This window comes from Felis catus, chromosome C1, assembly GCF_018350175.1.
Source record: "Felis catus isolate Fca126 chromosome C1, F.catus_Fca126_mat1.0, whole genome shotgun sequence".
Taxonomy (NCBI): domain Eukaryota; kingdom Metazoa; phylum Chordata; class Mammalia; order Carnivora; family Felidae; genus Felis; species Felis catus.
In genome coordinates, this window is record NC_058375.1 from 114,142,932 (window position 1) to 114,156,911 (window position 13,980).

The 13,980-nt window shown below is 37.9% G+C and overlaps 1 protein-coding gene across 5 annotated transcripts in view; it reads right to left on the reverse strand.

Annotated features, from left to right (window-relative positions):
* CNTNAP5 (contactin associated protein family member 5) overlaps positions 1-13,980 on the reverse strand; it is an 805,732-nt gene that overhangs the window by 418,057 nt on the left and 373,695 nt on the right. For all 5 annotated transcript variants that reach the window (XM_011285200.4, XM_011285199.4, XM_045033599.1 and 2 more), the window contains one exon: positions 1,976-2,160. In XM_011285200.4, coding sequence (XP_011283502.3) covers positions 1,976-2,160 — 185 coding nt within the window. The remainder of the gene's footprint in view (positions 1-1,975; positions 2,161-13,980) is intronic.

Sequence of the window (13,980 nt, forward strand, 5' to 3'; positions counted from 1 at the left end):
ACATTCAGAATTACTAGTCTAAAACATAAAACCAGCCACAATCCTGCAAAATGTCCTTCAGAGGCCCCTTAGCCCCCATAGTTTAAGTTCGCTAACACAGGTCACATGGCTTATCATCATCTGCGTCTTCCCCAATTCTTATGTTTGATCTCTAACATACCCTGCCTCACGTGGCATGTTCATAAAGGTTTAAAATCTGGCTGTTCAGGGTGTGGCTCACACACATGTATGTTGTGTGTGTGTGTGTGTGTGTGTGTGTGTGCCTACACAAGCATGAGATTATTTTACTGATAGAAACATGTAGACACAATTTGCAAATAACATACAATAACCTTTATTGTAAATGCCATGTAACCAATTGATTCTTATAGAATGCTTTTGTTGATTTTTCACTGAATTCATTTATCGGTGATCACATGCAGTCTCTGTCACATACACTTTTATTTAATTTTTAAAATAAATTTTAACAACCCTTTACAAATGTAAATTTTATTCTTAACTCACAGGCTCCAGGAAAACAGGCTTCAAGCCAGACTTGACCTACAGGCTGTAGTTCACAAATCCCTGGTCTGGACAATTTACATAACAATAAACCAAGCCCTAATTTATAGCATTTGCCCAAATCCCTGGCACAAATATACTCACCATGGTGGATTTCAAACTACCAAAGGGATGTCACTGAATATGAAATTGGGAAGAGATGTACTGTAGCAAACCCAATTTACAGTATTTTTACCACACAAATACAACAAATATAAAAAACCTCAAGAGTACATATAGATAGATGTATAGGTAGGTAGGTAGGTGAATAGATGGATAAATTGATATAACATAGTAAAATAATGAGGAATTAATGAATGCATTACTTTTAAAAATACTTCAGTGAATTATGAGTTTATTTAACTTAATTTTTAAAGTCCATGTTTGCCATCCAGTTCACAAAATCCCTGAAAAATCTACCAGTTGGCCCTCATGTGTCAATATCAGCTGGTCCAACATACCATTGCCTGTCTATTGTTTCAAACCCGATAAATACTGGACTGTGATATCTCATGCCTGGCCTGGCCTGCCTTTCTAACCTTCGTCATCAGGCTAGTGCTCTTCTTCTTTCAAGACTCAAAAGTGTCTCTTTCCGGATGCCTTCCAGGTCTCCCTAGGTTGAGGCAAATACCCTCTTCCCAGTATCCCTGCAATGCCCCTCACTTCTCCCCCCAGTAGGTTTTACTCCCTTATGCCACAGCAGCTCATCTCTGGGTCTGGGTCTGCTACTGGACTGTATGCTTCTCCAACTCAGGAACTCTGTGTCAGCCATCTCTGTATGTTGATGGCTTAAAACAAAGTCCAGTATACAGCTGGGGCACAATACTTATTGAACTGAACTACTAGCCAAGATGGGTAACTGTTGGCTGTCAGTTTGCAGAATTTTGTGCAATCTTCTTTGTGTTGTAAGTCTGGTGCATTTCATGGTGCCTCTTGTATAAGAAAGCAAGAAAGAACCAACTGTCCACATGTATTGTCAAAAGTTTGCATAGGAATGAAGGTTAAAAACAAGTGCATATCGTGTGGATTTCAGATTCCTTTGGATTTTGTTTATCTTTCTTTTTTTAAACCCAGGTATTACTGACAAATAATATTGTATTAGTATAATTTCTGTATCTCCCCAGCTATTCTCAAAATTGATTTTTGAAAACAGTCCAGCTGAGTGTAACTACGAGACTACACAGTGATCCAGGAAGGCTACAAGCAGAACACATCTATAAAAGTGAACAAGGAGATTTCCTGATTTTAAAATGCATGCAATTTGCTAATGCCCCATTACTGCCAAGGCATGTACCCCACACTCACGGGTCAGATGCCTTCCTTGGACTCTTCCACTGAAGGCTGCCTAAGCAATTCTCTCCATTGCTCTTCTGTTGGCCAATTTTTACTGATACTGAGCAAGGGGCCTGGGGACCTGCGGGGAGAGTCAACTCACCTCATAGTCGATGTCTAGGGCATCGGCCTCACCCTTGGTGCGGAAATGCTGCGTGTGCTTGTCCACCGTGAAGTTCACCTGCTTGCCAACCCGCTCGATAAGGACTGAGTGCCAGTGCTGGTCATCCAGCAGACTGCCCAGGGTGGCCGAGGGTGGGCTGCTACTGAGCCGAGGTTTGCTGTCATCTGTGAAGGAGAGAGGAAGACGGGATGGCATCTGTGCACAAGGGCAGTCTTGAGTACGGGAACATTCTGCAAGCAATGCCAGCTCTATATCCTAACGGTCAACCATGATTCTCCCTCCACAGGCCCAGGACCGTGCTGTGCTTGTAAGGGAATAACAAGGTTTGCCTACAGATTCAAAGAACAAAATCTAGGTCAGATGATAAACACATCCCCTTGTAGACATGAAAGGACACGTTTGCAGAATGTGAACAATTAAATAATAAAATAAACCATATCCTAATGGTCATCAATCATATAGAAAACAGAGGGTATCACATTTAGAGATAATACACATACATTGTGTTTGAACGACTCTTGAATGAAGAAAACGAATCTTGAGTTATGCCTTGGAGGAAAAGTGAATTCTGGAGAAGTAAAGGGAAGGCAATGGGCACACTGAGTTAGGTTAAGTCTGCGGTCAAAGGCAACGATGAGGAAATCATCACATCCGCTGCCATTTTCAAGTGCCTACTATATTATACAAACAGCACATAAGTAGGAAGCTTATACCCTTCATCTTTAATCCTCTTAGGGAAAATCATTATCTGAATTTCACAAATACGAAACTTGAGGATCAGTGAGGTTAAGCACCCATGACCCAGAGATGTAGCCAGCGTTCAAATCCAGGTCCACTTGAGCCTTTTTACTCTGATGATAGTATGGGTCATAGGCATTAATTTAGCCGAAATGGAGTTTGGAGGATAGCCCTCAGGAGAGAGGGACCATGAGAGATTCTGGTGAAGAAGTATATTTTTCCATCAAGTTGGGCTTGTTCGCCCCCCACCACGTCCCTCTTCCAATTTTTATGGAAGTTCCTGCCAGTACCTTTTGTCCAAAAGATTACAGCATTTTTCCTTAGAACAGCTCAGATTTAGCTAAATGAGCAGTTAAATGCAATTAATTATGACTTATATATAAACTTTCAAGTTTTTGAGTGCTTTATTATTTGGTCCCCTTAGAAACTGAAAGCTGAATGTCTTCCTCCTCTCCTCTAAGTCATGTTTTACCAGAGTGCTGTAACAGCATGCTCAACAGTGTGGCATTAAGGGGGCAGGAGCTGCCATTTCCCCCGTAGGCTGTTCACTCCCACCTTCATTATGGCCCCAAGGCACTGCTTCCTTCATAACACTTGGTTGCTTCACATGGGGGTGGTGGTGGGCATCAAATTTATTGTAATTGAAAAATGATAGGTGGTGCATTCATAGCTGACATTATTTCATTGATTTGTTCATTATCCCACGTTGTGAGTTCTTGCCATTGGTGAAATTATGCTAACGATTAAAAGATATTTTTTTTCTTTCTCTCTCCTCCCCTCACCTTCTCCATTCCTTCTTTTTTTCTCTCCTTCCTTCCTTCCTTCTCCCCTTCCTTACTCCCTACCAGGGCACTTGGGTGGCTCAGTGGATTAAGCATCTGACTCTTGATTTCAGCTCAGATCATAATCTCATGGTTCATGGGATCAAGCCCAGGATCCGGTTTTGTGCTAATGGCACAGAGCCTGCTTAAGATTCTCTTTTTCCCTCTCTCTCTCTCTCTCTCTCTCTGCCCTTCCCTTACATGCCACTTTCTCTCTTTCTCAAAAATAAATATATAAACATTAAAAAGAAAAAAGGCACTGATATCTACCTGTGCTGGCTATAGTGATATATAGTGGCATGTGATATATAAAGGAGATAAAGGAGATACAGAGTTAAAAGGCTTATTTCCCTCCTTGAAAGTCTTAATGTGGAGTCTCTCAATAAGTAAATTGATAAAAAGTATGCTGCCGGTATATAGCAATTTAGTGCCAGGAGCCAAGTAAATGCAGGCTAGGCAGCTGTGAAGCTCCAATGGAGCAGTGACAGGTTTAAGATTTGGCTGGAAGAAGGAACACCCCCACACAGCCAGGAGAAGCACGTGCCAAGGCTAGGAGATAGAAGGGACCGTGGTAGGGGAGTCCACGCAGCAGTGTGCCATGACACCAGCCTGGCTTATATCATCTGGGAATAGTGTGCTAGTGTGTGCGACATAACCATGCATTTCATTTACCTTTAAGGAATGGGCATGTGGTGAATTAGTAAATCAGAGATTACTAACTCAGATTAACATCTAAGAAAGCAATTTATTAATTTATTAGGAACTCAAATCACATTGAGGGTGAGAGAGGAGCGTCTTGGAATTTTTGTTGTTGTTGTTTGCTTACTCTTACATAAAAAAGATTATTTTGGCAGCTGTATGAGAATTTGATCAGAAGGCAAGTCAGACTGGCAGTAATCAGATGGGGGACCCAGGGGCTAGGAAAAGAGAAGGCATAAAGGATGCATTTCCAAGTGTAATAAGGAACTAACATGTGGCAACTTCACTTGGATATTTTCCCTTGGATATTGGAGGGGGAAGTAATAAAGGAAGAGTCCCCTAGGGATGACTTTTAGTTTAGTTTTTTTTTTTTTTCTTGAGCAGATGCATGAAAAGTGGTACCAGTCATGAGATAAGAAAGAGAGAGAACATCTTGCTGTTTTTCTCTCTCTCCCCATAACACACACACACACACACACACACACACACCCTTTATTTTTAAAATAAAATTTTTCTAAAGGCTAATGAACTACTGAAGGAAACTTAGTGTGCCTTATAAACAGTTAGTTCCAGGTAATAAGCCACGTGAAATTAATAGTAGAGATTTCACTTTGGTATGTGCCTCAATTTTTTTCTTAAAAATTAAAAATGCACGATGTAACAATTATTTCTAAACAGTAAGTCACAAACATTAAACATTTGAAAATGTAAAGCCACTGCAAGTCACAGAATGAAAAAAAAAAAAAGGAAAAGGAACCATACCCTTTCTTCCTACTTATTTATTCTATGTGCTGCTTTTGGTGGGTTTTGGAGATATACTGAGTTCTTTAATAAAGCCAAGGATAATGATTAAAGCAAAGTATTTAAATATTTTTGTCTGCACTATTATTCCAGCTTCCAAAGGTGAATTTAATTACAAATGGGTCAAAGTGACTATATATATATATTTTAACTTTCTGGATTCAGTAATGAATCTTCCTCCATCCTTGCCTCCATATGCTAATCTTCCATATATGTCCTATAAGGAATTGCTGTTATTAATGTCTTCTTTCTCCTTCCAGGAAAAACCTGAGGCATATGCAAGCCAGTGTGTGTGTATACACACACACACACAATTTATTTATATATATATATGCACTCTGTATGTATATATAACTTATATGTACATATATGCTTTATATAAATGCAATACATACACACATTAAATATATGCATATATAGCAATATATGCAAGACTATATACACACATATGCACACATATACATATGCAAAGATATTCTTTATTTCTCCTCATTAATGTTTTACCTTAATGATGAAATACAGTGCACAACTTTTGTGTACCTTTTCATTTTCCCTTAATTTATCCTCGGAGTTTTCTTACATCAGTATATAAAAAGCTGCCTCATTCTTTTCTGCGGCCGCATAGCATTCCATTGAATGATATATGTGATATGCATTTTAACCAGTTTCCTATGAATAAATGTTGAAGCAGTCTCTCTATTATTGATACTTAAAACTTCTCAAATACCTTGTATGTAGACAGCACTTTGGATGTGTGTAGACAGCACTTTGGATTTCTGTAACATGCATTCTTAGGTAAGGATCTGGTGGTCAAAAGTTTTCACATATGCAGTTTTGACAGGTACTGTCGAATTGTCCTCTAGGAAAGTTGTGACAATTCAAACTCCTACCAGCAAGTTATGAGAGGGATTCTTCTGCACAGGCTTGTCAAGAAAATATGTTCAAGCTTTTGGAATTCTGCCTGTCTAATAGACAAAAACAGCATATTTCTGAGCAGTTTTAATATACATTTCCCTTAAAGTGAATGATTTTGAAAATATTTTCATTTTTAATTCCTTTTTATGAACTATTTCCTCACATTTCTTGCCTATTTCTTGTGTCAAATTCCTTATCAATTTGTATTTAGTCCATTGTCTGTAATGTGAATGGTGCCAATACCTTGTTGCTGTTCTTTGTTTTTTGCTTTCACTTTAAATTTTTTTTCTATTTTTAATTTTTTTTTTGTCATTCAGACATTCTTGGTTGAAAAAGCCACCATTTTCTTTTTCATTTATGGCTTGTTTTATGTATTTTTGTTATACTTTAATGCCCTTCCATTTTGAGATCATTAAAGAATTCTCCCATTTTTTCCACTTCATTTCATTTGAATTTTATTCCGATGCATATGACATAAGGTAGAGTTCCTCCTTTATTTTATCTTTTTAAAGCGTATTTTAATTTATTTTAAGAGATAGACAGCAAGCAGGGGAAGGGCAGAGAGAGAGAGAGAAAGAGAGCAAGAGAGCCAAGTAGGCTCCCCTGTGTCAGTGCAGAGCCAGATGCATGGCTCGAACTCACAAACATGAGATCATGACCTGAGCTGAAACCAAAAGTCAGAAGCTTAACTGACTGAACCACCCAGCACCCCCCACTCCTATTTTGTCTTTTTAAATAGCTAACTATATGCCCCTGATCCGTTGTTTTAAAATCCTTAGGTGATTTTTTTTTTTTAAGTAAACCAGGTGTACAACTTCCAAATGTAATGCTAAATTGGATGAGTTGATATGTTACCCTGATTGGATCAAGGTTCTCTGGGCATGTATATTGGGATCTTTAAATTCTGAAACTTCAAGGAGTACATTTGCAAGTTGGCTGCTACCCCCATAGTCTACCTACTTCTATCCACTGGAACCACCATCACCACCACTGTCATGCCTCAGAACACCTGGGAAGAGGAAGTAGCTTCTGTAATCCCATCAGTACATACCCTCATCAACATTAAAGTCAGCCTTCCTCTCCCACACCCTAATCTTACTGCACCAAGTTTGCTATTTCAGCCAGTAATCCTGCTCATAATTTTAAAACTTCAGAGGAACAACACTGTATATCTTCTTAAATAAAAGGCAGCTACTTCTGTCTTACTGCACCTAATGAAAACATGAACCTTAATTAACACACTTATCTTCTCATGCAAAATAGGTTATGAAATTTTCATGAATATTTATAGCAATTTGTTGACCTGCCCTCAAAGGTGAATTAACATTTTTCCTTCTTTACATTGTTTACTTACCTGGTCCAATTTATTTATTGCCCAAAAATAATGCAAAAGAAAATCCCACCAATTCTTTTGGAAAAAAAAAATCAATACATACTTAGGAACTAAAAAATGTTCATAACTTTTTACTTAGTAACCTACTTTCTGGAAGTCTCTTCTAAAAAATAACTAACTAAAATTAAAATATGAATGTTTTAAAAATATCTAATAATTTAAATATTAGCTATAATGTCCAATCGTTTGGAGACAAAAAAAAAAAAAAAAAAAAAAAAAAAAAAACTTTGAGTAAGCTTAGGCAGAATCACCAGATGGAATATTACATATGAATCTAAATGATACATACAAAGTATTTGTATCATTTCAAAAGTATACTCAGTAGTAACTGCCATTTTTTGATAACGTTAAAAAATAACATTTAATAAAAGGGATATTAAATAGTGTGCACCTTCCTGATTTAAATTATAAAAAGGCAGGGGGGAAGCCTGGTGACTGTCAGTTAAGCCTCTGACTCTTGATCTCAGCTCATGTCATGATTGCATGGTTATGAGATCAAGCCCCATATTGGGCTCTGCACTGACAGTGTAGAACCTGCTTGGGATTTTCTCTCTCTCTCTCAAAAAGAAGTAAACATTAAAAAAAAGTAATGTTTATTTCTTTTTGAGAGAAAGAGTGAAACAAAGTGTGAGCAGGGGAGGGCCAGAGAGAGGGAGACACAGAATAGGAAGCAGGTTCCAGGCTCTGAGCTGTCAGCATAGAGCCCCATGCGGGGCTTGAACTCACAGACTGCGAGATCATGACCTGAGCTGAACTCGGACGCCCAACCGACTGACCCACCCAGGTGCCCCAAAATAAACAAATATTAAAAAAACCTTAAAATAAATTATAAAAATGTAGGATAGAAAAGTATATATAAAGACTAAGTAACAAGTATGGAAAGGAAACAGATAAGCACTATGTGAAAATAAACAAAAAATGCATTTACTAAAATATTAAGAGGCTTTCATTTCTTTTTTTTTTCCGCTGTTTTTAGAGTGGGCATAACTATCTTTGATAATTAGAAAAATAATAAAATTCATTAAAAACAAATTCCTTATCATGCATTCCTGGTTCATTGAAAACTATATAGAAGTGATGTGTAAATTACTGACTATTCCCTGCAGTACAAGTTACTTCTTCATTAGCAAAAAAGTGGAGGATGTGAATGAATTTCACCCACACCTCCATCAATCATCCTACGCTAACATTCAGAAATCTTGTATTAAAACAAACTGAGTGAAAATTAGTTTGTTTAAACAATTGAGGAAACAGGGAATTTCTGAAATTCATCAAGAAGGATGTTTTGAATTGTACCTACACTAGATGTTACCATAAAGAAAGATGAATGTTAGTCCTAGGAAATGTTCTATCTTACCAAGACATGTCCATTATTAGAAATTAAGAAACACTTAATTCTCAAGAGATTATCAAACTCTTTATCCTGAAATATGTATTTCAAGTTTTTCCTCAGTGGCAAGTGAGGTTCGACCACTAGCTTTCAGTAGTTTACAATTTCTTAAGGCAAGATAAAAATGCCCATGGGCAACTGTAGAGGTCAAAGACAAAAATATGCAGAAGTTACCTTTTAGACTAGGAACATGTTAGGGAATAAAACAACCTTTTACTCAAAAACAAAAACAAAAACAAAAAACCACTTGTTTTCATGTGGTTTGAGATACGTTTAAAATGAAACAATGTAAATATTCTCAAGGCCCTAAAGCAGGTAACAATTTTTACAGGAAGCTTGTAATGTTTCCAAAATATTTATGATTTAATTTCTCATCTTTGTCCCCTGCCAACATACTGTGGATATGCATGTCAATTTCTCCACCCTTAGACTTAACATTTTCTGTCTAAGGGCACACATTATCACTGGGTTTTCACCCAAAGTCGTCTTTGTTTGGATCTTCTTGCTTGGTCTTATGTTAGCAGTTCAAACATAGATGCCACATCACCTTTCACAATTGGTGAACTTCAAATCACCTGAGCAAAAGGGAAAGGGAACTCTTGTTTCAGACTGTATTTCTGCAAAAGGTCACTCGTGGAAAGGGCTTCATTTACTGTTCAGGAAATAGGCGGCCACTCGTATGGAAGTCTCTAATGCCTGCCTCCATCTGACCTTCAGAACTAACCTTTCCACCTTTAATTTTTCAGATTATCAACATTGGTTATATTATAAACTTCTCACATAATGTGAGCACATTATACATGTTGTTTCAATCGTTCCTGACCAAAACCCTACAAAAAGCTCTGTCAAAGAAGACACATGACTCACCCAAGAACACAGAATTAGGGTTACAACCCAGCTCTATCTTATTCCAACACTAATATTCTCACTGCTACCCTTATCGGAAAAAAAAAAGATACTCCCATTCACCCTCATTTCTTACCTTCTGCATCCCACCATATACATGTGTGAGTTATGCAGCTAAGCTTGGCAGGAATGAGTCTGATGGATGGAAAGCAAAAAGTTGTGGAAAAGAAAAATGGGGCAACACTAAGGGGGAAGACTAAGATTTAGAAGAAGGCAAATATTGGGGCGCCTGGATGGCACAGTCGGTTAAGCGTCCGACTTCAGCCAGGTCACGATCTCGCGCTCCGTGAGTTCAAGCCCCGCGTCAGGCTCTGGGCTGATGGCTCAGAGCCTGGAGCCTGTTTCTGATTCTGTGTCTCCCTCTCTCTCTGCCCCTCCCCCATTCATGCTCTGTCTCTCTCTGTCCCAAAAATAAATAAACGTTGAAAAAAAAAATTTAGAAGAAGGCAAATTTCAACTCCATAGGCTATCCAGTATTACAAAGACCCTTGTTTGGCAAGATGCAGGGCTAATGAATATTTTCCTAAGTGCTCAAGTGAGACTTTCTGGAAAAAAAGAAAAAAATTTAAAAAATTAAAAAAAAACAAAAACAAAAAAAAAAAACAAGAAGCTAACAGTAAGCCACATGAAACCGGTGGATTTGACTCTCAAATCAGAGAAAATATTTATGTATCACTAAAGCAATGAAACATACTTCTTTAATTGTTAGGAAATTTCTAAAATTCATTCAATAAAACATTGCCAGATTTAGGGATGGTTGTTCAAGTCTGACCCCTAATTTGTATCCATCTTCTGTGACTGCTGCTATGTTAAAAAACACTATCTTTTTTTTTTTTATTTTTATTTAATTTATTTTTTAAATTGACATCTAAGTTAGTTAGCATGTGGTGCAACAATGATTTCAGGGGTAGATTCCTTAATGCCCCTTACCCATTTAGCCCATCCCCCCTCCCACAACCCCTCCAGTAACCCTCTGTTCTCCACGCTTAAGAGTCTCTTAGGTTTTTTTGTCCCCTTCCTTGTTCTTATATTATTTTTGCTTCCCCTCCCTTATGTTCATCTGTTTTGTAACTTAAAGTCCTCATAAAAACACTATCTTAATACAGTTATGGTATATGGTTTTGATAATACATAATTATATTTTTAAATTAAAATTAAAAAGGTAGAATGTAAATAGAAATAATTAGTTTACCAGGTTAAGAACTCCCTGAATACAGGGACAGGTAAATAGAACTTTTAACCCCCAGTGGCTAGCTTAGCATCTGATTTAATATACTTGTTCAACAAATTGTTACTACATTAGTGACAAAATTTATGGAAAATGGGATGCACCTTATCCCCATGATACTTTGAAACACCTGTCTTCCTCTATTTTTCATAATAAAATGCCCAGGTAAGTCGGGGTTCATCCATAATGCTTTTTTGGGCTCCTCTCTCCCACCCTGATCCTTCCATTGTCACAATTTAACATATGAACTTGGACTTCATGATATTTAATATATAATTATTTCATAAAGATTTATAACGTCTTAATTATTAATGTCAGGGCATTGGGGTAGGACTGGAGAGGGTTCTAATCCAAAGTCTAACATAATGCAACTGTGTGATCTTGGGCAACTGACTATACATCACTGACCATCAGTTTCTTCATCTAGAAATGGGTTTGGATAGTTTTTTAGGACTATCATGTGATTTTAAATGAAATATGTATTTAATGTATCTGGTACACAGCATAAGTGCAGGCTCTCAAAAATGGCAACATTTAAAATATCTTCCATGCTATTCAGTACCAACTCAGAAACATGATAAACATTTTATAAATACATGTGGGTTGACTTATTCAAATGTCTAGATTTCAAAAAAGTATAGTAAACGTCCATTTTACTTTTTGGAGAATATGCAGATCTATCACCTACATCTCCAGATATGACAATAAATTGAATATTCAATCAAGTGCTCTGGCCTCTGAACCCTATGCTTGCTCCCCCAAGGACACTGCTTTACGTGTGTCTATGCTATTCCAGGATTCTCACTTTACTACTGCTGTATTTACTGCACATTGCACATTCTGCCTCAGTTCAAAGGCACTGAACTCTTGTAAGGATGAATGACCAACATGTACTATTGATGTCTTGCTTAGTTCTTACAACAGTTTCCCAGTCATGTAATGTCTCAGCTCTTTGATTCTCCCACCTGTATGTGTGGGTTTGTGCCGTTGGAATTCTGCAGAGGGCAGACTGCCACAGGTAGTGTGAATGAGATGTGTACAGAGTGAGAAGAGGAGTCTCTATGATCTCCTTACGAGAAGAAATCTCTTTCCCATTAATACTTTTAGGGGAAAAAAAATATTGCTTTACCCTAAGAAATTAATTAAATGAGTTGACCTAGGTCGATTTCACCATAGAACTGACCTGTCCAAGTCAGTCACAGTAGAGGTAACTAGGCAATGTGAATCAGCCAGGAAAGAGCATCACTTGAAAAGAACCACAGCCCATAAGACTCCCAAGCAGGAGCCTTGGCAGCTGTCCATGGTGCTGAACCCCTCCACTCTTCTCCTGAATTGCTGAATTGTAAAGTCTCAGATTAGATAAGGACACACACTGGAGAATTGTCACTAAAGGAAAGGCTGCTGGAGTGCCCATGAGAGCTGGGCAGCGAAAAAAACAAAAAACAAACAAACAAACGAAAAAAAAAAAACAAGAAAAAGAAACAAAAAAACAACTACCTCTTTCATTGGCCTATTGGCCTAGCACTATACCTTAGCCCACTATCTTGGATTCTTGGATTCTTCCTCCCTCATTCCTTCTCTCACCCTCCTGCTTCCCCTCCCTCCCTCTCTGCCTCTTCCTCTTCCTGTCTCTCTTTCTCTCTCTCCCTCTCTCTCCCTCCCTGTCTTCCTTCTCTCCTTTCCTCTCTGCCTCTTTATTTCTTCCTCTCTTTCTCTCTCCCTCTCCCTCCCTTTTTCTCCCCTCATTCTTCTCTCTGCCTCTTTCTCTTTCTCCCTCCTTCCTTCTCTCTCTGCCTCTCTTTCTCCCCCTCCTCCCTTCCCCCTCACATCCATCTCTTCCTTGTTTCTTTCTATTCTTGATTCATTTCTTTTACAAAATTTAAAATATTAAGAGGTACACATGATCATGCATAACATGAATTCTTTCTATTCCGGAGGCTGTGTGGCAACATAGAAAGAACATGAATTTTGTATAATATGTAAAATGTTTATATAAATATTTACGAAAAAAACCATTTGAAAAATATACTAAAGCATTAATAGCAGAGATGACTGAATTGTAGGATTTCAAGTGACTGTTTTTTCTTAAATATAATGATTTTATTTTTTCTTCAGATTTTCTAAAACTGACATATATTTTATAATCTGAACATAACAGTGAAAAAATGGATTGGATATAATACATTTTAACAGTGGCAATACCTTATAGCTAACTGTTTAAACTGAAGTGATTTATTCTTTTTGATCTTAATATTCCTTATGGGTAATTGGGCTAATTTGGTTTGTTCACCTAACAGGGCTGCTTTGAAGATTGGCTAGGATCCTAGCACATTGTGGGGATTTTATAAATAGCAGGGCGCCATCATAGGAGAGAGAGTGGCCCATGAGGGAGCCAGGTGCACAGGCTTGGGGTGAGCAAGCCCAACGGTAACAACGTGCATTGTGCCAGCCCCTGCTATTTTAGATGGAACCCCCTTTTTCCAATGTATTCATTTTTAGGCAGGTGTTTTCCTAAGTTCTGGAGCTATAGAAATGAACAAATGTTGTCCTGCCCTTTTGCAATCTACATGACAGATTGTCTGTTATGAGCAAATCAAAGCAGTTATCATCCCCCATGCCCTTAACTTAGTGCTTCCAGAGATCTGCTGCCTATTTGTGAGGTAGGAAGGGCTAAGGAACTGATACGTGGCAGTGTCTCTCTAGAGAAGAAACATGCAAATTGGCACTGATTTATAGGAAAGTTAGGTGGCTGCTTCAAACAGGGAAGTACAGGGAACACTCAAATCCACAGCATTTCATTTTCTAAGATGAAGAAATTCTCAAACTGTGCAGACTAGATGAAGAACATATTCTCACTACTGAATCATTCACTCAATGAGGTTTTACTTTGTCACCATCCTGATTAGAAAAACAGGGCACATGGAATCTGGGGAAAAGAGACTTGCCTTGTTTTTCATTGCAAGGAATAGGTCCTATTTATTTCATACACCATTTCTTTTCAGGAAGGTTGGCATGGAGAAGAGTACAGGGCATTTGGATATTGTTTGATGAAGAAATGAGCAATATTAAGAGCTTATCTTTGGGATCCTTCAT